The sequence below is a fragment of the Megalops cyprinoides genome, chromosome 4, assembly GCF_013368585.1.
Source record: "Megalops cyprinoides isolate fMegCyp1 chromosome 4, fMegCyp1.pri, whole genome shotgun sequence".
NCBI lineage: Eukaryota > Metazoa > Chordata > Actinopteri > Elopiformes > Megalopidae > Megalops > Megalops cyprinoides.
In genome coordinates this window covers 11,593,497-11,620,920 of record NC_050586.1, presented here as the reverse complement: position 1 = coordinate 11,620,920, position 27,424 = coordinate 11,593,497, and the positions used below count along the sequence as shown (strand labels likewise).

Genomic DNA, 27,424 nt, shown 5'->3' with positions numbered 1-27,424 from the left:
GTTGACGTTGAAGCAGAGAGTAGGGTCATATTCAGAAAAGTTGCGTATCATCCTCCAGCGGCGAAAATGCGGTTCGGTAATTGCGCAAGTGTTTTATAGAATTTATCCATTCGCGCGCATGCTCTGTGTCGGGGGGAGTGATAGGAGCATGAATGGAGCAAAATGGCGGATCATGTGCAGGTAACCAGAGGTTTATGTTTTGCAATTGTAAAAATATATGAGCGTAAATAAGGCACTTTGTTATATTAGGGATTCGACAGCTAGACTGACTACATGGCAAAATACTTATTTATGCATGCAGGGAGCAGACAAAATTCTGATGGTTTCGGTGGCTTAATGAGGATGCGATCAGCTAGCAAGCTAGCTAGCATTCCGTTGTATATTGATATAGCTAGCTCACTGGCTACCAATAAGAGCGAGTAGCTAACATGCTGACCTGTTGTGGCCTGTCATCTTGTTCATTGGTCCATGTAGATTAAATGTGTATAATCAAAAACGCATCAAACTATTGTACTTCCCACGGAACACGCTGTCCCATTGTCCATGTAACGTTAGAGTATGATGCGATATTTGGCTGCTGGAACTTGAAGCTGTGAAGGAGGGTCCGTGTGCAGCACATTTGCACAAGTAAACAAGACATCCAATACGATCGGCCTGTTGGTCATTTTGGGAATTTAATACAGAAACGGTCCAAATCTGATTACAGTTATGGCTTGCCATATAACGATTATTTAGCTGTAAACGTTACCAGAAATATCTAGTTCTGTGGTTTATTCGGGTCGTTTTAGATGTAACTTGCTGATGCAGCCAGCTAACTGGCTAAGCACTGCATCGCTTATGAGGAGTGTCTAGGTCAGTAGTCTTGACATCAGTAGCAGTTTGCTCGCTAATCACTTTGTTAGCTAAATGCATGAGTCTAAAAGAAACTATTTCACATATGATCGAGGCGCCAGACCAGTTATTGCATCGGTTTCAGTCGTATTTAAGACCACTGCGCGATGCTGACCTCTAGACCCACATTTGCTTTAGTTATATGGTCAGCTAGCTCGCTGGTGTCCGGTCGGCGGTGGCCCGGCGCATCCCCTGTATTGGTACAACTGAGCGAAGCGGAGAATAGCGACACAATCAATTTAATCAAATTAAATTAAGGGGAGATTTAGTGCCGTACAATTCGCTTAAGATGAAGCTTATCTAGTTACATCCATGACTGTTTTACTACGGTAATAGTTTTGTTTTCTTGCGACATGACTTGGAGCGTTTCGCCCGCGTAAATTGAATTGAAGGAAGTGATGCTTCTGCAGTGTGCTCCACCGTCGTAAGCTTGCTAGCAAGCTAGCTACGTAGTTATTACATCTAGTAACTGAAGCAGGTTCAGCTGGTTAGCTAGCGGACTAGAAAACCTAGCTAGCTGACATTAATATGAAGTATGTTCCATTAAAAAAATCATTCAGCCGAAGGGCGATACACGTGGTGCTCATAGCCCGCATTTAGCCTGAAAGAACGAAGTGATTACTATTTCAGAGGTGTTATGTCCTTTCGCTAGTACATGTTGAAGTGCGCCGTATGCAGTAGGTCTTAATTGTCAGTATCTTAAAAAAAAAGGTTAAGAAATTAGATTTCTGAGATGGAGTTGTATGTAGTGGTGAGCATTGCTGTTGAACGAAACACTTCAAACTGTCCGTTTAACGCACACTAGAGAATGAACTTGATGGGCTACTGATATTAACCAATGGTTAGACGGCTGAATATTTGGCTCGCTTATGGGAATTAGTTTAAAGAAGGCACTACGCAGCACAACTAATCTATATTGGATGGGTTAATCTTATTATGGGCGTCTGTCAGCTCATTTAATATTAATATCATTGGATCTGCGAAGCGCCTGCTCAAAACCGAGGCACGTGATCAAGCACCTGGTTGCAGTAACGTTACTAAAATGACCGATTTTGTGTCGCATAATGTTTGTTGTGTGTTTTGGGGTATGCATACTTGTAAATATGTGTGTGCTTGCACATGTGCTACTGTGTGAGTGTGCATAGTTTTTCCAGGTGTGCACTCTGTAATTGAATTGGAGATGATGGTTACTGAAGTGGGACATTGTAAATATTTTTATATTTTTTATAATTGTTTTTACATTTTGGAAATTGGACATTGAAGCATAGGGAAGATCCTTTAACATTTGATCTCAAATAGCACAGCAGCCGTTTAGCCTCTCCTTTGTTGCATTACTTGCCTCCATGGTGGCTTACATTTTACATAGTATAAATTTCCACAGCATCATGCTGAAGTTATTCATATTTTGTATATTGTACATAGAATGTATGTAATAAAGAATGCATGCAAAATTTATGCTGAAAGCGATCCAATAATCTAAGGGTAGGAGCTGTGCGTGGCTGTTTTAGTGTGCAACCAATGGGACAGCGTGTTCCCTTTTTCCCAGGGGACTGAAAGCGGTCTCTATAACCAAGTCTACAGTTTATGTACGTGTGGGCAAAGATCTTATGCAATGGGTGAAGTTAATGGCAATAATAGATCAAAGACAAAGATGAGCTGAATAGCTGACATACAGCAAGGGTTTTGAAGTGAGTTCTAGCAGCAACAGGAGGCTGAAACCATAAGACAAGTAGGAAGAAAAGTCAATACAAGCAGCGTAGTTCTTTCATAACTGAAGAGACAGTAGAAATCCAAGTCAAGTCCCGCAGGACCTTTTTGTATGCTAGTCCTTGTTCTATGCAGTTACCCTGGATTAATTGGTCCAATTAGCTTATTAGTTGTATGCAGTTGCATAAAAAATTTCCCAAAAACACTGCATTAAAATATTTGATAATAGAGTGTGTGCGCATATCTCAGTTTATATTATTTATAATTGTGTACAAAATCCACACCAACTAGATGATTCCACTAATTTAAAAAACTTGGAGGTCAGCTTGGTGCAAAAATCAACATACTCACGTCCATTTGGCAATTGAGTTTGACACTGCTAATGAATGAATGCAAAAGTTTGATATCTGAGGCCCCATTTTAGGAGCAGCCGGTTGTCGTGTTCATTAATTATTGGTCTTGATTAACTAGGAACTGCGCTTGAAGTATGCCCTGTTGTTGATGGGAAAACATAGATACATATGGCACTCTCACAGCTAGCTAGCTGTCCTAGCTATTGTAAGAATGCCAGTGACATGTCTCCACATTGAAATATTTCTTTCTGTGTCTACACCATAAGAATGCAACAACTTGTCAACTTATTTTGTTGGCATTTTAAGCAAAATTTATGTGTTTTGGATATTGTATGTTACTTGTATATTTTTAGAGCAGCCAAGAGGAAGGAATGAGCTGTTTCTCCTAAAGTAATGTAATGTCCATGAAAATTCAACTTGAATGTGTCCCTGTTATTGTAAATTCACATTTGTTTTTATGTGTGCTGTTCTGCTAGCTGTGGATGTAGTATATAAATTAGAACCAAATCAGAAAGCTACAACAGGTGCAACTGTAATGTAATTCAACTAATTTCAATCATAAAACCTGATCTTATTTTATGGATTTCTCTAGCTATACACAGGCCAGCAAATGAGACATACTCCATGTACAGCAAAAATTAGACAGCCTGGCCTTTCAGCTGTACTTGACCACAAAAATATCAGCACTCCTCAGGAAAGCAGCATTTGGCTGATTTCTTCTGTATTGGGCAGGGCCTGTTCTGTATAGCTGACATTTTGGATTTGGAGGGAGCAAACAAACTTCTTTTTGTCTGCAAATCAGTTGATATGCCATTGCATTTTGCAGCTCTATGGCGAAGTGGATGTAACTTTGGGGTGGGGGGGTTGAAAGTACTCCTGTTGTTACTTAATTGCAAACGATTGTGGTGTTAAAGTGCCCTTATTTTCATCCCAGTGTTGATGTCTGGACCCGTGGGGGGCAGAGTGCTGACATGAGAATAATGCTCTGCACATATCGTGTGTGTGTGTTTATGAACACATGCCCATTATCTCAGACTGCTCTAATTCATAAGCGCTGGATGAGATTTTTGGGACCAGTTCCTAGAAATTGTCAGCATGGTGACAGAAAGATAAGGGGGAGTGTGCAGAGCTGTCTCCTCCCTGGTCAGACTTGGCTCTCGTTAAAGCCCTGTCAAGAAGGGAGGCATCACTGGCAAGGATGAAAACTATGCGATGTCACCGAAATGTGCCTCAAAAAAAAAAAAAAAAAAAAAAAAACCCGACGAGGTGTATTTGCATTCAGTTTTGTTTCCATTTCATAAGTTAATACTGACTGAGGCCTATTTTCTGTGTTAATTTTCAAAGTCAAGAAGCAGTTCGAGGTTTAAAGTACCTTTATGGAGTGAATTTTGTAGTCTGTCTCAAGGAGCCAGCTATGCCACATTCTTAACTGGCCTTTTTTATTACAGCTAAAGCTTTGCCAAGCATAAGGTTGAAACGTCAATCTCCTGCTTGGGACTGATTTCGCTAAAAGCATTTTAAAAGCAGAGAAAGGCTTGGCCAAAAATTAAAATTAGATTTTCAGTTATTTGTGTCATACTCTCTGGTCTGAGGAGAAGCTGTCCTTGAAAATGGCATGGATTATTTATTGGCATTTTCACGAAATGCATTCTAAATTATAGGCCTCTAAAAATGTTTTGGCGTCACCATCATGGGTGCATGTATTTCCTATACTAAAATGTGTTGTCTGCGTTCATAGTCTGCATTGTTGGTCACAGAAGGGACAAAAACAGACAACCCTCTCCTACTGCCATAGGGGCCGCCTCCTAAAATGACTCTGCAGATTTCTGTCAGCAGAGGTGATCTGAAACATGGGTTCCCTTTGCTGTTGCAACCACTGTTTACTTTTTATGATCAGATTGTCTTAATGTCTTTTATTCTGCTACATTCTGTGTGAGAGCTTGTGTGTGTGTGTGTGTTTGTGTGTGTGTGTGTGTGTGTGTGTGTACACATGCGGATGTGTCATTGTGCTTAGTTGTAGATGGATGGAGTATATTGGTTCTGTGTGCATCTCAGTATCAATTTCAGTTATACCCGGTACTTTTTACTGTTATGTGAGTCAAAAAAAGCTGTTGCTATCAAAACACAGACTAAAATTTGTGTTTAGATTATGCAGTGCAAGGGAAGTGTGACATCATTACAGTACCATTACAACTTCCTTGGAATGGGTGGATAGTTCCTAGCAGTATGCTGTACTTGTGATTGTTGCTAAAATTTAATTATTTTGCTTTGGAATAAATATACTTTGTTGCATGGGGGCTAGCAATTAATTACTTTATAAGCAGACTAGCAATAGTTACTTTCATAGGCATTATGTAGCTGAATTGTGTGCATCACTATCTCACTAGGCAGCTATGTAGTCATCTGGCTAGCTAGGAATAGCTTATTTGTCAGTGTTTTGTTGATAAAAATGCAATCTATCTTACTAACATACACACATAGAAATACCGGCATGTTAATGTATAATGACCCCTTATTGCATGTGCCACAGAAGGGTTTTTTTCATTGAGTGTTAATGGATGTAATTGATATGGAAATACAGTCCAAGAGCATGGAAGGTGGCACTTTGGTTATGAGTCATCTTTGGAGTCACCTGTCGTAATCAATCTATTGTAATATTTTGCCAGAGTGGAGTAGGCATAATGCAATCAGGAGATGTGTTGGAATACCTTTGAGTATGCCACTTACGCTGCATTTGAAAGCTGTAAAGTCAAGATGTACATGTCATACTGTATTTTTAAAAATTTTAGAACTTAACAAATCTGGTAATGCAAGTGTTGGTGCAACATGACTGTTTAATTGGAGATAGACAGCATTACTGATTCATCTGTCAAGATTTGGCTGTTCCTAGGAAGGAGAGCTGTACCTGACCTTGAAGTTATGTTCAGTGTGTGGCCTTTCGTTTACTGAGGTCCAGCTCCATACGTTTGGTAATCTCCTCTCTCCCAGGTGGTTTCGAACTGAAAATATGAGAAATGCAAACGTCTATATTGCATTGGGGTTTGCAGATGCACACATTGGCCTGTAGTTATGCAAATGATTGGGTGATAATGGAAAGTGCTGACCACTTGTTCCCAGGAAATGAGTCCCAGTAGCTTCGATCTTCCCTGCCTCCTCTCTAACAAAGTTGAAGTGGAGGCACACTTATCTGCCGTGTGCAGTTGCCTTCCTGCGTGGCAGCGCTTATTTTATCTCAGAGGATACACAAAGCACGCTCTCCGTCTGTCTCCGTGTGAGGTTCACGCCCTTGGCCTCCCGGTCCTTATTATTATTGACTATCTGCGGTTTACATCAGTGGGGCATAAACACGCGTTTGGTCTGTTCTTGAGATTTTGAAGCGTGAACACAGGGCTGCCACTGTGTTGGGAACTGCTGAGCTCTGGTCCCAGAGAGCCACAGTCCACCTGGTTTTCCTATTCCCAGAACTGGGGAGGGAAAACTAGAGGAGCATAATCGTTACTGATTAATTGAGTCTGGTAGAGAGATGCTTGAATGGAAGGAAAGCATGCAGACACTGTAGTATTCCAGGACCTGGGTTGAGTAGCCCCATGCTGTGCATTACTCTCCTTTGCTTTTGTGAGGGGCGTGATAGGAGTGGTGTCATGTGACATGACTCAACCCAAGCTAGTGTGGCGTTGGTGATTGCTGTAATTATCGCATCATTATCTTTTGACTAACAGTGCTCGCCATCTAGAGCATTCCACACTGATCTTTTGCACAGCCAATTACTGAGAACAATATGAACATGCCAAATATCGTAAACGTACTGGTAAATATTGCCTTGTACCAAAACTATGTAATGGAGTAAATCACAAAAAATATTGTCCATTCTATTTGAACTGCAAAAACAGCAACCCTCATTGGATTTACCGTGTTTCTGTCAGTCCCCTGTGCTGAGCTCTGTGTGATGTCTCGTCTGTGACACCTATGCCCTGTTTGTGTTCCAGAGCCTAGCGCAGCTAGAGATCCTGTGCAAGCAGCTGTATGAGACCACAGACACCACCACCAGGCTCCAGGCAGAGAAGGCTCTGGTGGAGTTCACCAACAGTCCCGACTGCCTGAGCAAATGCCAGCTACTGCTCGAGAGGGGGAGTGTAAGTTCTTTAAAATTTGGATAGAAGTGACTAAGGGTGATCTCAATCTGTTACCGTCTTTCTCTTGATGGATGTTATCCTCATTTCCCTCTCTTTGTGGTACAGATGTATTTAAAAAGCAGTGACAATCTCAGTGTACATTACATTTACATTATTGGCATTTCACAGACACTCTTATCCAGAGCGACTTATATTGGTTACAATGTTAACCATTCATACATATAAACTCAATATTTTCACTTTGCTCACTTTTACTTGCTCTTGATGTTTTCTGACAGACTTATATCCCTTGTAACATTTTTTTGTTGGAGTCTGTAGCCATTGTTTCCATGCAGCTGTAGTTTATCCTCTGTCCTGTTATTTTTTTCAGTCTTCATATTCCCAGTTGCTGGCCGCCACATGTCTTTCCAAACTGGTATCACGAACAACCAATCCCCTTCCCCTGGAACAGCGCATCGACATTCGTAAGTGTAACTCTGCCCAGTTTCCTTCTCATTGAAGCAGGTGTTTTGAAAGCACTTGGTGTGCCGAGCCATTGCTCTGTCTTACAGGGCATCTGGTTAGGATGTTGACAGTGTTTCTGGGACATTTTCAGGCTGTAAAATACTGTCACATTCAGGCTGGTTTCAGTGATTAAAGACACACACAGTAATAATCTGTGATTCCCAAGCTGCAAGCTGCATGCGCTCTCTCTTTTCTCTCCTCTGAGGTTATATTCTTAGTGTAGTGTGCACCAGGCTGGCAGGCGTTCTTTGCTTTTATATTGAGCTGATTTCTGTCAATTCAGTACCTCATTCACCTAACTTGCTGAAAATCACTTAATGACTGATTAAGTTACGAGAAAAATATATAACGCAAAGAGCCAAGTCTGTGAGGCACGCACAGCCAAGACTCTCTTTTCATTCTGTTTTAGTACAGTAGAAAGTCCACTGGTCACATGATGGCTCAGGCCACAAAGTTGCTGTCCAATTTAAGGTGGTGCTTGGACAGAAAGTGTTTGCTTGCTTAGGCAATGATTCACTAGAGTGGTTGCATATGCTGTGAGCATCTTTTATTGTTTGTTTCTTTTTTTATACCTTTATTTCACATACCTCACAGGGAACTATGTCCTAAACTACCTTGCGACCAGGCCAAAGCTGGCAGCCTTTGTGACGCAAGCCCTCATCCAGCTGTACGCCAGAATCACCAAGTTGGGCTGGTTTGACTGCCAGAAGGAAGACTACGTCTTCAGGAACGTCATTGCAGATGTGACCAGATTCCTGCAGGTATCTATGCAGTGTGAAGGATGGTGAACGGAGGTTTTGCGTATGCATCGCTCTAGAAGCTCAGACTTCCGAGATTTATTAACGGATCTCTTTTCACATTAACAAATTCTTGTCTTGAGTTTACAGTCGATTTCCACTATGGTTAATCAGCAGTGTATGGCCATGATTCATCCCCCTCATAGTCTGGGCTGCAAGGCTTAAGCTGATACTGATACTGTCATGATTCCATATCTGTGAATCAGCATGTTTCCAATGAAAGTGTGCGGTCCACTAACCCCAGGGCTTTGCATTCCTTGCAGGACAGTGTTGAGCACTGCATCATAGGAGTGACTATTCTCTCCCAGCTCACCAATGAGATTAACCAAGTAAGTTCCTCAGCAAAGTAAGTGTTTATTTTTTTAACATCATTTTTTTCATCTACAAGTGCTTGGGTTCTGCTGCCGAGCTTGGCTGGTAAGGCATTTTTCCCCCCATTTGATCAGTTTTTACCTGCATAACAAAATGTGTTTGACGGGTTCCACTACAGATTGAGAAGCACCTGGTCTAATTTGGGATAAAGCCTGTCCTAACTAAAGGACTATTTATGCTCCTGCACTCCCACTAATTTTAAGCAGCTTTGCTTGTGAGTAACTCAATATTTTAAAAGTATAAATTCCCCCAGCTCTATGTTGTGGTTATCAACACCATTTTACTTGCCAAAATCTATTACAGAATCCTTATCCCTCAGAAATAGGGTTTGTAGTCATGGTTTCGGATTAAATTTGGCATGGCTGCATAGGGGAGATGCCAAATTTCACAACTTTTTTTTATAGCAGTTATGTTTCATAGGGTAGTATTATGGTTTTAAACGTGGTGGTGAAAATGCTGTAATACAAACCTTCATACACTCTGGGGAATTTGATGTTGTTCCTACTCATATTTTAATGGTTTGCATAAATGCAAATGCTGTAATCCATTACATTTTTCTTATCAGCCAGTTCTGATATGTATGTTGGGTTTATCTTTAGCTATGCCGTTTTGGAGGCTGTTCTCTGACTATCTTGGCGTGTACACTTTAGTCGTCTTGTATGTTCCCCTCAGGTGGTGAGCACCGTGTTCTGTGCCACCAGCATGCAGATGTGAATCATTTCTGATATTAAATCATTGAATACTCAATAGTATTTAAGTCACATTTATAGGATGTTGTATACATCTGTTTGCTGTATGTAACAGAGATGATAAGACAATACCGCTGAGAAGAAATAATAAAGAAGGAGGTGACATTTTGTAATGGGCGTATTTTTAAGAGGATATTCAAATTCTGCTTACACTTACTTGTTTACATAGTTAAGGGAAATTGGAAATACTGGAATTTTCTTCACTCTGCTATTGGCGTCTTTGGAACAGCAGGTCTCATGGAAGTCATTGAAACACTCACAAATGGACTGATGATGTCACGTCCTACTTAATGAATCCATCTTGTCGTATTGATAATTGCCTATTTTCCATACTGTTAGGTTTTCAGATGCCATGTTTTTTTCTATCACTGCTGTTTAATTTTTTCTTTAACGTTTTTTTAACATTTAAAGTAATTCTTATAAGCGCAAAATAAACCAATATTTGCAAACGACCTAGTCTCCTGTCAACGGTGTTATTTCTAGATATTTCCCAATTATCTCAGGTATTGGTCATACTGTTTCTTTTCATTGCTTTGAAGCAGATTAAAGAATAAGTGTATGAGAGAGACATAACTGGCGCCGTTGCATTACTTTGGCTTGAAGGCGTTTGATGTCTGTTTTTTTCCAAATGCGCCTTACCTATAAATATGCCAACCAAATATAGATGGATCTGTTTAGAAGAACACAGGAAGCGCAAGAGAAATGCTTGCTGCCTAATTAAGGAAGCATGAAGAATCAGCCTTAATAATAAAAATAAAAATAAAAGGTAGATGTGGCTGGCAGAAATATTTGTCAGAAAACCTCCAAACCTTAAGGTGTAAAGCATTTGGTCCTTTGAGGGCAGCTTTTCATCCTGTTGATATAGCATGTCAGTAGCTGCACTGAAACACTAGTTTTACACTAGTGTTTGCAGAAGAATCACAAGTTAGGCAAAACGGTGAAACCACTATTTTTTTTTTCTTTATTCAGTATTGCCTGTAAGGTTTTTGTAATAATACGCAGCAAATATTGTGAAATGTGTTAGGCTTATCTTGTTGTTTAGAATAAATACTGATATAGGGAAGATATGCTTGTCTCTGTGTGATTGGTTTGGTTGTTTGTTATGTGTTTTTTCATAAGCTGTGGAGATACGTGCAGCCTCTTAACTGCAGCCTGCTGTTTGTCTCCTTTATGACTCATGAGTCCGTATTGTTGTTGGGTACAGACCTGACCGTCACTTTTGTTCTAAGAGAGATTTATTTTTTCGCCCAGGCTGACACAACGCATCCGTTGACGAAGCACCGGAAGATTGCGTCCTCGTTCAGAGACTCCTCACTATTCGAAATCTTTACACTCTCCTGCAATTTGCTGAAGCAGGTGAGGACCCCAGGGCTGTCCAGCCACCTTCCTGAGCCTCTCAAACATTCAGGGTCAGCCGCTATATCCATCATAGGACTTCTTTTTCATGATTGCACCGTCATGTCTTTAATAATGACTGATCTCTCCAGTTGAAAAATGATTCTGTATTGAAGTACAAAAATATTATTATGGTAATTGTTCGGATTCATTGCCTCACACATCAGAATTTATTCTGATTATTTTAAAGTCATATAAAGTCATAAAAGGAAATAATGTGTGGTTGGACACAACTAAAATTAATTCTTGTTTCTGAAAAACCATGTCTTTCACTGTCCACCAGTGTCCCGCCCAAGATCCACACCTTTGTAGTGTTGGCATGTGAGAGACTGGACTTCACCACACTGAAGTGCAAGTATGGGCATGTCCGATTGCGGTGTGGGAGGTGCTGACCCTGCCTGCTTTCTTTATGGCAGGCCTCTGGGAAGAACTTGAACCTGAACGACGAAAGTCAGCATGGCCTGCTCATGCAGCTACTCAAGCTGACGCACAACTGCCTCAACTTTGACTTCATCGGCACCTCCACCGACGAGTCCTCGGACGACCTGTGCACCGTGCAGATCCCTACCAGCTGGAGATCGGGTGAGGATGCGGGGAGGAGGGGTGGGGAAAGGTGGGGCTGCACCCTGCTTTTCACATCCGGACTCCTCTTGAATACCAGTTTGCTAGCTTGAGCACCCCTTCAGGTGGAGTTAGCTTGGGCATTGCAACCATTATATGTCTGCAACAAGTGCTTCTGTGTTCATGCAGTGTGTCAGGACTGCAAACGGTATTAAAGTAATAGTGTGTGTAGCTGGCCTCCCGGGCCTGGCAGTGCATGAATCTGAGCTAGGATGGTTGGATCTGTGAAGACACTGGCCAGAACTGCTCCCATGAAAAAAACGTTTTCATTAAGAAACAGAGATGTACAAAAAAGACATTTATCATAAATAAGGCAAAACTCCAAGGAGTAAAAACACAAACCGTCCCCAGTTCTGTCTTTGCCTCTTGGTGGCTGTAGCTTCTCACTTAACCGATTTGCCAGTTATACAGTGCAGTACCAGCTAGACACACGTTCTCACATTTTTCACTGTTTAAAGGTAAACATGACAACAAAAACCTTATTATGAGGTTTAGACATGATAATGCACAGGGTTTTTACACAACACATACACGAATAATAACAGGAAGAAATAAAGTGTCTGTAGTGAAGACTGCATCTTCACAGGATCATATCACATTGATGACAATGATAATGATAGTTATCATTCAGCAGTGTTGTACCTGAACGTCAACACTTTTCCACTGTAACACTTTGATTAATGACACATCTGTTTTATAGCTGTTGCTGTTGCTGTTGCTGTGTCTGAATCAGCCCTCACTGCATAGCGTTATTAAGAGGTTCATGCTGTTCTGGTAAAAGATTGATTATTAAGGGCTGTTTCATTATGCTAATGTACAATCTTTCTCTTTTGTCTCCTGCCTCCGTACAGCGTTCCTGGATTCTTCAACCCTGCAGCTGTTCTTTGATTTGTACCATTCCATCCCCCCGTCCCTCTCTCCTCTGGTGAGTGAAGTCACGCTGCGGTCAGCACAGCACACATGCCCGGCGGTTAGGGCGTTTGTCTCTCCCCCCCCCCCCCCCCCCCCCCCCCGACAGGCATGTAATTGGTCGGCAACATCAAGTGCTTTTAACACTACTCTGTCATCCGCTGCACATCTTGAGAGAAGCACAAACGCGATGCGTAACTTCTTGGGGCTTCAGGCCGGAGATATCCACACAGAAAATAAAGAACACTTCATTCAATTGATTTTTTTTTTTTTGCTCTAGATTGAAACCCCCAAGAGGCAGGGCTTAAACTCCAATCAAGTATGTTTTCCAAAGACCTGCGGGTGTCCAGTCCATATAAAAGAAGGGAAATAGACAAAAGAACCCCCTCTGAAGTTGTGGTGGAGCTGTCAAATCTATTGTCTTATTTCAGGTTTTATATGAAACAATATTTCATTATACATTATTTATAGTCACTGTTTAATCTTTCAGAAGTTCAGATCATGGAGTTGGAGCTCTTAGGACATGGGGAGCAGGGAATTGGGCAGAGGCTTTCTAGTACAAACTCAAATCAATCCCATGATGCATCACCAGGAGGGTAGACACGGGCAGAGTATATATACATCGTCATTTTGCATAGTTGTTGCAATTGTTAATATTTTTTTGTTGTTTTATTGATTCTGTCTGAACTAAATCATTCCTGTTTTTTCCCTGGTCTTTGTGTTCTTCACCCCAGGTCTTGTCGTGCTTAGTGCAAATAGCGTCCGTTCGAAGATCTCTATTCAACAACGCAGAGAGAGCAAAGTTCCTGTCCCACCTTGTAGACGGGGTCAAAAGGATATTAGAAAACCCTCAGGTACTTAAAGACCTCAAACACTTGTGACTGTTAGTTCAAGAACACATTCAAAGTTGACTGGCATTTTTTGCATGAGACCCTGCGGTTCAATTCATGTGGTAAGTGAGTTTTCTGAGAAATGCTGGAAAACTTCAGTCCAGTTATACTGCAGACTTATATATTCCTGGGAATGATCTTTCAGTTGTAGGTTTATGATATATCTTTAGTAGTTTTTTATAAAAGAGAGTAAATGCTTCTTCTTGTTTTCCAGAGTTTATCAGACCCAAACAACTACCATGAGTTCTGCCGGCTGTTAGCCAGACTGAAAAGCAACTATCAGCTGGGGGAACTGGTCAAGGTGGAGAATTATCCTGAGGTTATTCGATTGATAGCCAACTTCACTGTCACAAGCCTACAGGTAAGTGAATTTGGCTTCTGTTTATGAATGTAGAGTGCAGCCAATGGTTGGCATTAATGTGCACATTTCAGTGTAAATGTGGTACTAGCAGTTATTTTAATACTTAGGGTGAAGATACAAGGAGAATATTTTAATGGGTTTGTAATTTTGGTTGTGCTGGGTAAGGGGTTTCATTGAAACCGCAGCGTAGTGTGGATTTGTTTGGCATGAGCTCTCTGCCTGATCCCCAGCTCTTAAGACAGTACTTCTGATGAAGACCATTGTGTGTATGTATGAAGACCATCAATGTAAACTCATTCAATAAGCTATTTTGTTTTTTTGCTTACCCGTGAATTTACATTGGGCTTTCAGGATGTAATTATTTTTTTTTACTGTGTAAGTGGGCCAAGCAGTTTGGCAGCTGTTGTAGCCGTGCATCAAGATCAGGAAAGGAGAATTTCATTATTTATCAGCATCAAACAGCAGGACTTACAGCAGTGTTTATTCTTAGTTGAAATTCAGTGGTGCTCAGAGCTAAATTTAGCAGACTTTGAGAGAAAAACTATGACGTATTACTGGCTGTGCTGATTATAAGGCCTAGCCTTTGTCTTACAGCAGACTACTATGACATGAAACGGTCTATCTTTATGACTAGTTACCCTGATGTCTGTAGGGAACACAGTGGTTTCCAGCTGGGGTTGAGGTTGAGATTCTGCCAACTACTCTCTAGGCCCTATGCATAAGACCCTGAAGGTTCACTAGCTATTTCATTTGTTCTTGTGTCCCACCCCCAGCACTGGGAGTTTGCACCGAACAGCGTTCATTACCTGCTGAGCCTCTGGCAGCGCCTGGCAGCTTCAGTGCCCTACGTCAAGGCCACCGAGCCGCACATGCTGGAGACGTACACACCCGAGGTCACCAAGGCCTACATCACCTCACGCCTGGAGTCTGTGCACATCATCCTAAGGTAGGCTGTGTTCTTCCATTGCTGGGGCTCTCCACCCTCCCTTACTCATACATCTCCAGTGGGACTACCTGGGTGTTTTCTTTAGCAAAGTACTTGTTTATGGTTAACTCAGCATTGGGAAAGGTGCTGTTGGTGGTTTATTTGAGCTGTTTGGAAGTTTTTGGATTAATTGAGTCACATGGTTGCCAGGGCCCGTCTCCCCTGACTCCAGCTGCTTCTCCAGTCGCTTAGATAATGCTAACACAGCACAGCTGGGAATCCAGTGTTAACTTTCAGCTGTCGTCAATATTGGAGATCAATGAGAAAATCTTTAATTGGAGATCTTAAAAATCATTTTCTCCTGAGAACTAATGAGGAAAGACTTGAGCCTCTGTTTGGCCATAGTGAGGCTAAACGGCTCACCCTGTCTGAGTTTAGGTAATTGTTGTGCATAACCGCTTGCTCTATGTTTGAAGTCAGAGTTTACAGGAGATGACTGGGCCTTTTCATAACACATTGTATAATAATAGCCTCAAGGTGACACATACATCTGTCGTAGTTTTTACCTTAATCACAGGGACCAGGAGATGCAGTTGGTGATGTCCAGTTCACTGAGGTGTGTATGATTGATACACAGTGTCTCTGTTGGACAGGGACGGTCTGGAGGACCCTCTTGATGACACTGGACTGGTCCAGCAGCAGTTGGACCAGCTGTCCACCATCGGGCGGTGCGAGTACGAGAAGACCTGCGCCCTGCTGGTGCAGCTGTTCGACCAGTCGGCCCAGTCCTACCAGGAGCTGCTGCAGTCCACTAACTCCAGTGCCATGGACATCGCAGTACAGGAAGGTATGGGAACCCGCCCTCTCTTTCACTGTACTTCAGGCAAGATGCCTGCTGCTCCTGTGAGGTGATCCATGCCTAACCCTGCAGTGTCTGACTGTTTCACTTTAGCTATAATGTAGGATTTCAGCAGTCACTCTTCTCCTGGCATTTTGTTCATTTTTTACATTTCTTTTTTATCTGTTCTGGCCTGCATTGCTTCTGTGCAATGCACTCAGGTGTACTGTGTGACGGTCTTTATTACAAGCACTATTATATTACATTACATTACATTACTGTAATGGTAACACATCAGTATTGGGGAAAATGAATGGAGAAAGGCAGGGGCAGTATAAGCACAGATGAATGGTCTTCAAGCAGCTGTGTTGTCTTTGTTGCATTTACTGTTCAAATAGCTCAAATTCACATACAATAGGCATATGTCAAAGTATCCAGATTTGGGGGTGACACATTACATTTTTGTCATTTAGCAGACACTCTTATCCAGAGCAAGGTTACAGGTTTACATGTTATCTATTTATGCAGTTGGATATTTGCTGAGACAATTCTGGGTTAAGTACCTTGCCCAAGGGTACAACAGCAGTGCCCCAGCAGGGAATCGCACCAGCAACCTTTTGGTTACAAGCCCTGATCCTTACCACTATGCCACACTGCTACTGTGATAAATAAAATTTGATGCATTGATTTCAGAGGCTTCAGGATGTTTCTCTCTCTCTGCAGGGCGATTGACCTGGCTGGTTTATATCATCGGCGCAGTGATCGGTGGCCGAGTGTCTTTCGCCAGCACGGATGAACAGGATGCTATGGATGGAGAGCTAGTGTGTCGGCAAGTAATCCAGTCTTTTATTTTACGGGATAGCTTGTGGCATTCCTGTGTCTGAAAGTCAGCTGAGGGAAACGGTAGGATCCTCAATGAAGGTGATTCCTCGGCAGGTGAAACGGCTCATCTGTGTGATGTCTGATGTCTACTCCTAACTGCGAGCGTTGTCTCTCTGCCATCGTCTCCACAGGGTGCTGCAGCTGATGAACCTGACGGATTCCCGACTGGCTCAGGCAGGCAACGAGAAGCTGGAGCTGGCCATGCTCAGCTTCTTCGAGCAGTTTAGAAAAATCTACATCGGAGACCAGGTGCAAAAATCCTCTAAGGTAATTACTGACTTATTTTTGTGTTTGCAGAGGACTAAGCTGCACAGGTGTAATAAAACAGCCTTTGGGTATAAGAGCAGTTGGCACATATTACAATTTATGAGAAATGCCTTGTCTTTTAACGGTAACCATTTAAAGTGCATTACATGAAGCAGATTGTTACAGTGCAACTGAGTTGTCTTTTTGGACTTCATTTGCAATGTCTGAGCAGTGCCCAGTGTTCTGATTGTCACTTAACCTGTGTTTAAAAAAATGTCACTTGAATAAGTTTTCCTTCGTGCTGTCCAGAGACTCCAAAATGTGAACAGCTCAGATAAGTGATTACCAGTAGTTTAGCCATGTCTGTCCACTTCCCCTGCACTCTTGGAATCTGGTTTAGCTTTAGCATTCTCCAGGCTTTAGACCCCTCTGCTGTCCCTCTGGGCTTTCTAGACAATCGGACCTAGCGAGCAGCGATGGGGCTTTGAAAAGAATGGAGAAATCTGACAATGTGACATTTATGAATGAACTTATTTGCATATGAGACACTATAGAACCCCTTTCTCTGGAACTTGTAGTCTACCCGTGAGTCATCAGGGTAATTCACAACTGAATGTTTGTACAGTGAAGCTGCTTCCTGGAGCAGTATTTCAGAGCTCCTCAATCCAAGCACCCACAAAAATGAGCTTTGATAATGTCATGGGGGTTATATTGAAAAGAAGTTTGAATCACGGTTGACGACAGTTCTGCTGATTGGGGGTTTTATGGATGTGTTTGTATTTGAGCTGCATTAATTTAGTGCAGTATGGTGTGCAATTGTGTGAGATTTTAGAAGCCAGCAGTGACATTGGCAAAACTCCCATTGCATTGAACCATGTGAATAACCGTCCATTGGAAACATCAGTGAAAAGCTTGCAGATTTACATCAGTTAAATTTATAGGAAGTGTTATCATTGACAAAGATGGTGCTGTGATAAACCCCGTGGCTGCTTTAGCAGCTGGGTTTCATTCATACCCAAGGGTGGTGATGGAATGGTGCAATTCCTGATCAGCAGCACATACCAAAATGGTTCAAATGGAATGGCAGTCTTCTTTTTATTTTTTCCTTGATACACAGATCACAGCATACAATCTTTTTCTGAAAAGCAACACAAAAAATTGTTATTGATAAGGGATGTAAATAACGATGAGAAATGTATTCGGGCGAGCCAGCTCAGATGTTGTCTGCCTCCAACACAGTTGACCTTAAACATAACATGCACCATTTAGTCTTTGGGAGTATAGCAATAATTTATCAAAAGCATGTAATTGGAAATATTGAAGCTATTTGAGATCACCAGGGTAATGGACATAAGGCACTGAAAGAATGAGCTTTATTGCTCAGAAGCATTTCTATGTAGCTGGTCATCTTGACAGTGTCCCTGTTGGCCTGGGCTGTGGCATGATTCAGAAATGATACAGATATCCAAAAGTATGGTGCAGTTATCTACAAGGTGTCTTCCATCTAGTCTCAGTTGGCCCTTCCCCTAACTAGCTATTGAGATTTGATTTGATTTGTGCTTGTAAATACCAAAACAAAAGATGTCCAATACTTGTTAAACCAGTGAGTCTGCTCTGATCGGTTAACCGGATACCCAGATATATGTTAACATCCCTAGTAGTCATACTAACATTGTATTAAATCTGTAATCAGTTATAGAAATTTATTCAATTTTATTATTTAGATGTCACAAAATCTCAGTGACAGGTGGCAAATACCTAAGATCACACACTCAAGTGGCTATAAAATAAATTAGAGGAGTTTGCTACTTTTGCTTTCATTCTCCTCACCATCAGTTATGATGTAATGTAGTCATTGAGTGACCCTCAGTGAGTTCAGAGGCAATTAACAACACAACTTAAATGTAAATGGCTTCATCTGATAGTGGGTCTCTTTGACTCTGGCCATGTTAAAGGATTTAATGTGTTGTGTAATGTTCAGCTTCATTTCTCATTTGAAACTCTGTCAATTTCCTTCAGCTCTACCGCCGGTTGTCAGAAGTCCTGGGCTTGAACGACGAGACCATGGTGCTCAGTGTCTTCATTGGGAAAATGTGCGTACGACAGGATTTCAATTCCCAGGATGAATTTAATTGGACTCCTTAGATGGCAGCACTGTAGTTATCAACAGTGGCTGATATGTTATGATTCCACTGATTCCTGTTATTATTTCCGCTTGATCCTTGTCACAAAGAGTTATTATGCTCTTGTCACATAATATGACTTTGTGAGAATGCCGCTGAAGTACATTTTGCTGCTGTTGTGAAAATAAATATGTATCTGGTGTAGAATCACTAATCTGAAGTACTGGGGACGATGTGAACCCATCACCTCCAAGACCCTGCAGCTCCTCAACGATCTCTCCATTGGATATCCTTTATTTCCTACATGGCTGTCTCTCCACACATATTCACATACCGCCAGTAACATACCATTTCTTCAGATTTTTTCGGACTGTTGACTTTAGTTACAGCGTTTGGTAAGGTACTATGGCATTAGGGTTATGGAAAGGTTGTACACATAATGTGTGTGATATTGAAAAGAACAGAATCTCTGGTTTTGTCAAACAGTATTAGTAACACCATCTTATTTAAAGCTAAATATGCATCATGTTGCCCTTGTGTGGTAAATGGACAAATGTAGAGAGTTCTGATTTTGTTATAGCTGTTGGTGAGGTGTTGTTTAAGCCAGCAGTGTGTTTGACCTTGACTCTCAGTGTACCTACAGCAGTGTGAGAAAGCTGGTGAAACTCAGCGCTGTTCAGTTCATGCTGAACAACCACACAGTAAGTACCAGATAATATCTACCCCCAAAATGTCTTCCTCCACTGATGGGGGTTTTTTTGGACAATGATTTGAAACTAAGTGGCCTGATATACACTAGGGTCCAAAATTATTGGGACACCTGGGCATTTTGTGGTTAAGTGTGGATGTGTCCATGTAGCTATTAGTTTTATCACTCAGACCTAATTTATGATGTGGCGAAAACAGTTACATGGTTCAGCAACTATTAACATTTTCCAAACATCTCACACGATTGCCTGATGACTACCCTTATTTCCAACATTTTAATAATATGTATGACATTAATTCTGCCAAACAAACTGACAAATCCATAACATTAACTTAATTTTAAAAGGTACCTACATACTTATTGAGTGCAGACAAGTGAACAAAAATGACCATCACTTCAATTAGGCCTGATTGAATGTTGCCCTGCCCCCTAATTGAACACTCATACTGAAGCCTATATAAACCTAACAAGGTAGGAACATGGTCACAGAAGATGAAGCTGAAATTGACATTGACATAAATATGACTTTCCCAATGTCTGATGGAATATGCAGCAAAAATATAGTGGGTTTTCAGGAAAAAAAAGTGAGTGTCCCAATAATTTTGGACCCCAGTGTACATAAATATGACACAAAAATTCAGCCTATGTGAATTTATAGTCCATATAATTAGGCTAGAAATATAAATGTATACATTAAGACTACAATTATAATATAATATAAAATATAAAATGTGTATTTATAAAATGAAATTATAATTATAAATGATGAATTAATTATAATTAATTTATAGTCTACATATAGTCTACATAATAGTCTATATAATACCATCTGTATGAATTCATAATTTTCAATTCACGTTCTCCGTTTTCTTTTTCTTTGGACAGAGTGAGCACTTTTCCTTCTTGGGCATTAACAATCAGTCCAACCTCAGCGACATGAGGTGTCGGACCACCTTCTACACAGCACTGGGGCGTCTGCTGATGGTGGATTTAGGTGAGCACCGCTATTTGTGATCTTGATCTTTAGTTGTTCCCCGTGATCCCTCATGGGTCTGGCTTTTCAGAATGAGTCATGGTCATGGCCTTCCAACCCTGTTTACACTGTGCTACTGCATGTATTAAAGCATTTGTGACCATGAGGTCAATTACATGGATTAAAAAAGCACAAGTGCTCTAAGCCAAAGGTCTTGAAAGCTCATCAAGTCAACACTACACATTCTGTAACCCATTTGTCCTGCTGGTTTCTTAAAGCAGCATTGTTAGTGAGGTAGTTTGCTCAAGGATATGATCAGGGTGACCCACTTGTACGACCAGAAGACTTTGTGAGGAGACCTTTTACTTGTTGTGATTCATTGTTCTCTTGAAGCACTTAGGAAGCACTCTTCAACTTAGCAGTAGCTTTACAATTTCTGAGCACCCTGGGTCTTTCTTGCTACTTGCGGCACTACACATTCTCTGAGTAACCAGCTCTCTGTCTGTCTCTGTGCAGGTGAAGACGAGGACCAGTTTGAGCAGTTCATGCTGCCCCTGACAGCTGCATTTGAGGCTGTAGCGCAAATGTTCAGCACCAACACCTTCAACGAACAGGAAGCGAAAGTGAGTGCTGTCTGCGGCTAGGCTACAGGACAGTGTCCAAACCTCTCTTCTGCCTTAAGCGTGACCTCTGAGTCTGCTGAGATTGGCCTTGAAAACCACTTACAAAACCACTTGCTTTAGTGCAATTTCTGTAACTAGCTCAGTTTCTACTGTGGAGAAGAAACGCTTGCAAAAGATATGGCTGTTCCCGTTTGTATCAGAAGATTCAGAACAGTGCTGTTTGTAAAGACTGACTCTTTCTTCCTTCTCAGAGAACTTTGGTGGGCCTGGTGAGAGATTTAAGAGGGATTGCCTTTGCCTTCAACGCTAAGACCAGTTTCATGATGCTGTTTGACTGGATGTATCCTTTTACATTTCAGCAAGAATGCTACTGTGAATGGGCACTGTCACTGACTCAACAAGCTATTTCCTGTGTTATTTCATTAGCTTCGTTTTTAACTTGAGACAATAATACACATTGAAACCTCCAGCTGTTTAGAGCAGATATATGAACATGTCAGAAATATGAACATGTACGAGGACTAAATGTTCTTTTTTAAAACAGTTCCTCTTCAAAGCACATTGTAACTGAATTTATCTCCAGTGGGGGTGTGCATATTGCGCCTGTCATGTTCTCAGTGATGTTTTCCTTAGCTTCTGTCCCCCTGCCAGTTATCCCTCCTACATGCCCATCCTGCAGAGAGCCATCGAGCTCTGGTACCACGTCCCAGCATGCACAACTCCAGTCCTCAAATTGATGGCAGAGCTTGTTCACAACAGGTAGGATTGTTTGGGACTTTGCACTGTCCTGGTGTCTGTGTTCATGCTAAAATGCATTCCAGGTCATTCACGGGTCACCAAAGTGAAATATGTTTTTTTTGTCTTTGTTTTAGAAATGTAGCCAAAATATACAGTAGAAAAAAATTCATATTCTGTACTTTTTACTTTCTGAGACAGAGGTGTAAATGTTAAAGCAGTAGAGTCACTTTGATATATCCGGTATTGCATCTGTATCAAATTGTTGTCATCTTTGTGCCAATGTTAACTGGAAATACACACTCCCCGCTTCATAGCCAGCTTCATTCTGTGTTCGTCTTGCAGGTCACAGAGATTGCAGTTTGACGTGTCGTCGCCCAACGGAATCCTGCTTTTTAGAGAAACCAGCAAGATGATCACTACATATGGTAAATATGAATGCACCAAAGCTGCCCAAATGGAGCACATGTGTTTTTACATTCTTATGTATTACATTATTATTTACATTCATACTGTATTCCCTACACCTTCCGGTTTGACTAATGGCAGCCATTTGTCACAGTGGTTAGGGAACTGAGACTGTGACTGTAAGGTGTTCCCGGTAGAACTGATGTTATTCCCATGAGCAAGGTGCTTGACAGGAACTACCTTAGTAAATATCCAGCCTTATAAATAGCTAATATGAGAAATTAAGACATAGCAATTGTTCCAGATTAGGATGTCTCTAGTAGCATACACACTTATAGGATTTGCGATGAGGAAGCTTATGAATGTCATAGTTCATTTAGTGTGAGCCTCACGGAATGAAATGCCCGTGTCCCGCCCGCAGGTAACCGTATCCTGACGATAGGGGAGGTGCCGAAGGATCAGGTGTATGCACTAAAGCTGAAGGGGATCTCCATCTGTTTCTCCATGCTGAAGGCCGTGCTGAGCGGGAACTACGTCAACTTCGGCGTCTTCCGCCTGTACGGCGACGACGCGCTGGACAACGCCCTGCAGACCTTCATCAAGCTGCTCCTTTCCATCCCTCAGAGTGACCTGCTGGTGAGGCAGCCCGACGCACCAGGGAGCTCACCGGGGCCTCCGTTACCCGAAACTAGATTATAGCCACTTTAATAGCTGCTTGTTTTGGCTCATGGGTAGTCAGTAGGGTTGGAATGTGGCACCCTTTATTTGTGGAGAAGACTTTGTTACATTTACTTAGGGGCAGCAGTGTAGCATAGTGGTAAAAAGAAGGGTTCACAACTGAAAGTTTGCTGGTTTGATTCCCCACTGGGGCACTGCTGCTGTACCCTTGGGCAAGGTGTGTAACCCACAATTGTCTCAATAAATATCCAGCTGTATAAATGGATAAAATTTACCTGTGTAAACCTATGTAAGTCGCTTTGGATAATGGCGTCTGCTGAATGTAATGTAATGAGGATCCATTATGTAGAGTGACTTGTGTTTTTAAGCATATTATCAATTGTACTGCTGAATATTAAGCAAAGCTGGTTGGATAACAGTGTACCAATGATGCAGACACTGGATTTCAGAAAAAGAAATCTTTCCTCCCCTGATGGAATAACTGAGACCCATAGACAGGAGAAAGCTTCTGTTTGTCGGTTGGTACTGAAACCCTGACCAGTGATGGTCGCAGCAGATGCAGGTCTGCAGGGGGCGCTGTCGTTCACTCTCACACAGTGTGTAACACAAGGCCGACTGCTATCTCCTGCAGGACTACCCCAAGCTCAGCCAGTCCTACTACTCTCTGCTGGAGGTACTGACCCAAGACCACATGAACTTTATCGCTAGCCTGGAACCACATGTCATCATGTATATTCTCTCCTCCATCTCGGAAGGACTTACAGCGCTTGGTAAGTGTCTTCTTATTTTATCAAAAGTACTACAGTGGTTGTTAACTCCATCCCAGTGATAGATGATTAACTTTCATTTCTATCCATGTTAAGTCCATCACACACAGGGGTTGAGTATGTTATTCAGCCTGCCTCTTCCTGACATTGTGAGCTATGTAAAGTTTCTTTGTATCCATAGACCCCCAAATCTGGATACCTGATGCCTATTGTATGTGAATTTGAGGCATTTGACCAATAAATGCAACAAAGATGACACACAGCTGCTTGAAGACCATTCATCTGTGCTTATACTGCCCCTGCCTCTCTCCATTCATTTTCCCAATACTGATGCGTTACCATTACACTCCCAACAAACTGTTATCTTTTAACTGTGCTCACTCTCCAGCATTCTCCAGCATGAACTAATTCCATTCCATCTCCTTTCTCTTCCAGACACAATGGTATGTACAGGATGTTGTTCCAGCTTAGACCACATAGTAACGTATCTATTTAAGCAGCTATCCCGTAGCACGAAGAAAAGGGCGGCTCCCATGCCACAGGAGAGCGACCGGTTCCTGCACATAATGCAGCAGCACCCAGAGATGATTCAGCAGGTAAGGGGAAGGCCCTGCTCGGCTACCATCATGGATCTGTGCCTCTGTTCCGTTCATGTGTGGAAGTGTGTGGTAACTGACATGTACACTCCATTGTCATGTGGCAGAAGTGTAGTGTAGTGATAGGGAGTGGGGTTAATAACCAAAAGGTTGCTGGTTCGATTCCGCACTGGGGCACTAACTGTTCCCTTGGGCAAGGTACTTAACCCACAGTTGCCTCAGTAAATATCCAACTGCGTAAATGGATAACATGTAAAATTGTAACCTATGTAAGTCACTCTGGGTAGGACCATCTGCTAAGTGGAAAATAATGTAATATAATGTGGCGGGGAGAGGAACCCCAGAAACCCAACAGATGCGGCTGATTGCAGCAGATTGTGCTGTGCAATGTCATGATTTCCGCCCATCCATTTCTTGCAGATGTTATCAACTGTACTCAATATCATCATTTTTGAAGACTGCAGAAACCAGTGGTCTATGTCCCGGCCTTTGCTGGGCTTGATCTTGCTAAACGAGAAGGTAACCGTGAGTCTCTGATTCCATTGTTATGTGTCTTTACCAAGATATGACATTAACCACTAATTATTGTCAAAGTTGTGGCGTTGTCACATTTTTTGCAACCTGTAACTTAAATGAAAGTCGTGGACAAAGGTTTGTAATACAAGCTTTGGAGAAATTGGGATATGTAACATTTTGAGAAACAGGCATGAGATGAAATATCATAATCTAACACAAAATCAGACAGCGATGAAATATTTCATGGCCCTGAACATTCGACAAAATCATGTAAATGGAATTTTTGCTCACTTTATTTGTTCAGTCCGTTACTCTTCAGCAGTGCTATGACAAAATTTATCATCACAAATAACATAAAATGATCATTAAGCATTTACAATTCTTTTTGGTGTTGGAGTTGCTATATGGAGTGGCATTTTTAAGAGGGTGTAACTAATGACTATTACTGTGCCTGAAAGTATTGGTAATATGAGCATAAAAAATATTGAGCTTGTGAAGCAGGTAAACATTGGAAATGCAGCCTTAGTTCTGTGATGCTTTGTGATGTTCAGGTTTATGTGATCAGCATCCCAGCAAAAATTGTGACCATGGATGTATATGAGATGTACCTGTCGGGCACTAACCCATGTGTGGTCTCTGCGTTTGCATTCCTCCTCGTGTTCTCAGTATTTTGCTGATCTGAGAAACAGTATAGTGAACAGCCAGCCGCCAGAGAAGCAGCAGGCCATGCACCTTTGCTTTGAAAATCTAATGGAAGGCATTGAGCGCAACTTACTCACAAAAAACAGAGACAGGTGTGTACATTTTCCTTGTACATTTGCATCCTGACATGGTCGTGATCCAGTTGCATTGTGACTGATATTTTTAGTATTGCTTCATTTTCTGCTCTGTCTGCCGTGAGAACTGATTCATCACTGTTTTAATTATTTTTTTGTTTGGGTCGTTGACATGTAACCATTTTAAATTCTAACTCGGCCCACCCGCTGAGCTTTTGATCTTGCAGATGAGTGGTGCAGTTTTTTTTTTTTATTTTGTCACCATGTGGCTTAAAGAATACACTGTTCTGCATGGATTTGCACCCAAGCATCAGTATGGATGTAACTTGTGAGTCATGATTTAGCTTATTGGTGTTTGTTATGGTGGTCTTAACCATCATCCCTCGGTTCCCTCCACCACCAGGTTTACCCAGAACCTCTCAGTATTTAGAAGGGAAGTCAATGACTCCATGAAGAATTCTACGTACGGGGTGAACAGCAACGACATGATGAGCTGACATTCCTCTGCCTCACAGTCCCCCTCTCAGTGCCCCCGGCCCCGCCCTACCCCCCCCGGCCCGGATGCCATGGGGGCCGCTGCCACAGTCCCTCTGCGCCCCTGTCCCTGACCTCTCCATGCCTGGACCCCCTCCACCACAACCCCTTTTTGTGCTTTTTATATATATTTTAAAGTCAGTTTCCAGAAGTCACAGTCCTGACTAGATACTGACAGCTGAGGCTCAAAGCCCACAGAGAAATTAAAGGACAGTTGGGGAGCAGCAAGGACTTTCAAAGAGGGAAGCGTCCTCTCCAAACCCCCCTCCTGGGAGAGAAAGAGGATCTTCAAGTGGGGAGGGGGGCTGGTCATTGTAGTAGTCTGCTTCTGCCTGCCTTGTATAAAAAAAAAAATAATCAAGTGTACATTTTTTTCGTAACATTTTGAACAATGTTTATAATAATTCAGTATCAAAAGACAAAAAAACAGTGTGATTGAAATTTTTACAGTCCAGTAGTAGTACAGCAGTGTTGAGTGCAGAGTTTGGATGTGTGTAAGGGGTACACAGTTATATCCAGGTGACAGATTCTGTTAGAACTGAGAGTGTGTGGGAGAATGGATTTTTGTGACGGAAAAGAAGGGTTTTGGGGGAGTGTGAGAGAATTTCAGATGATCAAACCTGTTGTAGATTTTCCTGTAACCTTTCAAATGACCCGAGCGCAAAAAGGATTTGTAAATACAAAGCCCTGCTGCCTTGCAGATGTTGGAGGAGTATCTGTCCGAGTCAGTGGGTATCCGTTCCCTTCAGTGAAACCAGGGTTTCCCGAGAGTGACCTTTGACCTAGCCTGGGGCTCAGGCTCCTTCTCTCTGTCACATTGACCATCACCAGAGTTCAGTTCCATTCACTGCCAGCCTTGCATTCAGCCCTACTCCCAAAGTCCAAAGACTGGACTCACATCAGTATTGGTCCAATCACTCTAAACATTTTCTTGACAACAGTTGCCTTTGGTTGAATCTCACAGTAATTCTGTCTCTTATGGCATTGGTATTAATCTGGCGTTCAGGTGGAGAGGGCTAAAAGGGTATTGCCCTTTTCCAAGGAAAATTTCCATATTCCAAGGAAAGCCTGGCATTTTATCAGTGACCAAGTGTGGCTAAATTCAAGACCTGAATTGTTTCAAGGTTCTCTCGCTGACTCTTTTCTAGGTCACCCTTTACTTCATTGACACCCGTAAATCAAATCACTTATTTTCAATATCTGAAAAAATAATGCATAGACTATGGTAGCTCTAAAAGATCTTTAGAAATGCAGAGTGGATTTTATTAGCAACTTGTGCTATTCTCAACAGACGTTGCTGCTAATTGTGAAGAACTAGCTCATCTCTAACCATGTTCAACACTCATATTTATCAGAGTTCTTTTTTTTTTTTTTTTTTTTGTTTTTTTTTTTTTTTTTTTTGCTATTTTTTTT

At 41.8% G+C, this 27,424-nt stretch overlaps 1 protein-coding gene across 1 annotated transcript; it reads left to right on the top strand.

Annotated features, from left to right (window-relative positions):
• Positions 1–115: 115 nt before the first annotated feature.
• On the top strand, positions 116–27,180 carry LOC118776261 (exportin-7). The gene is made up of 28 exons (XM_036526453.1): positions 116–180; positions 6,938–7,084; positions 7,455–7,548; positions 8,183–8,349; positions 8,649–8,714; positions 10,758–10,862; positions 11,318–11,483; positions 12,374–12,447; positions 13,166–13,285; positions 13,536–13,682; positions 14,456–14,628; positions 15,261–15,454; positions 16,169–16,274; positions 16,459–16,594; positions 18,593–18,666; positions 18,902–18,982; positions 19,334–19,397; positions 20,291–20,399; positions 20,895–21,001; positions 21,253–21,341; positions 21,653–21,760; positions 22,082–22,164; positions 22,566–22,780; positions 23,454–23,592; positions 24,025–24,185; positions 24,606–24,704; positions 25,368–25,495; positions 25,881–27,180. Exons 1-28 carry the CDS (start codon positions 163–165, stop codon positions 25,972–25,974), a joined length of 3,264 nt encoding a protein of 1,087 aa, XP_036382346.1. The 5' UTR covers positions 116–162; the 3' UTR covers positions 25,975–27,180.
• Positions 27,181–27,424: the final 244 nt, after the last annotated feature.

Excerpts from the sequence above, each read along its gene's own strand:
- LOC118776261 (XM_036526453.1), top strand. Across the intron at positions 11,484-12,373 it reads CCCTACCAGCTGGAGATCGG|CGTTCCTGGATTCTTCAACC; the intron begins GTGAGGATGCGG and ends GCCTCCGTACAG. Across the intron at positions 24,705-25,367 it reads TGATCTTGCTAAACGAGAAG|TATTTTGCTGATCTGAGAAA; the intron begins GTAACCGTGAGT and ends TCGTGTTCTCAG.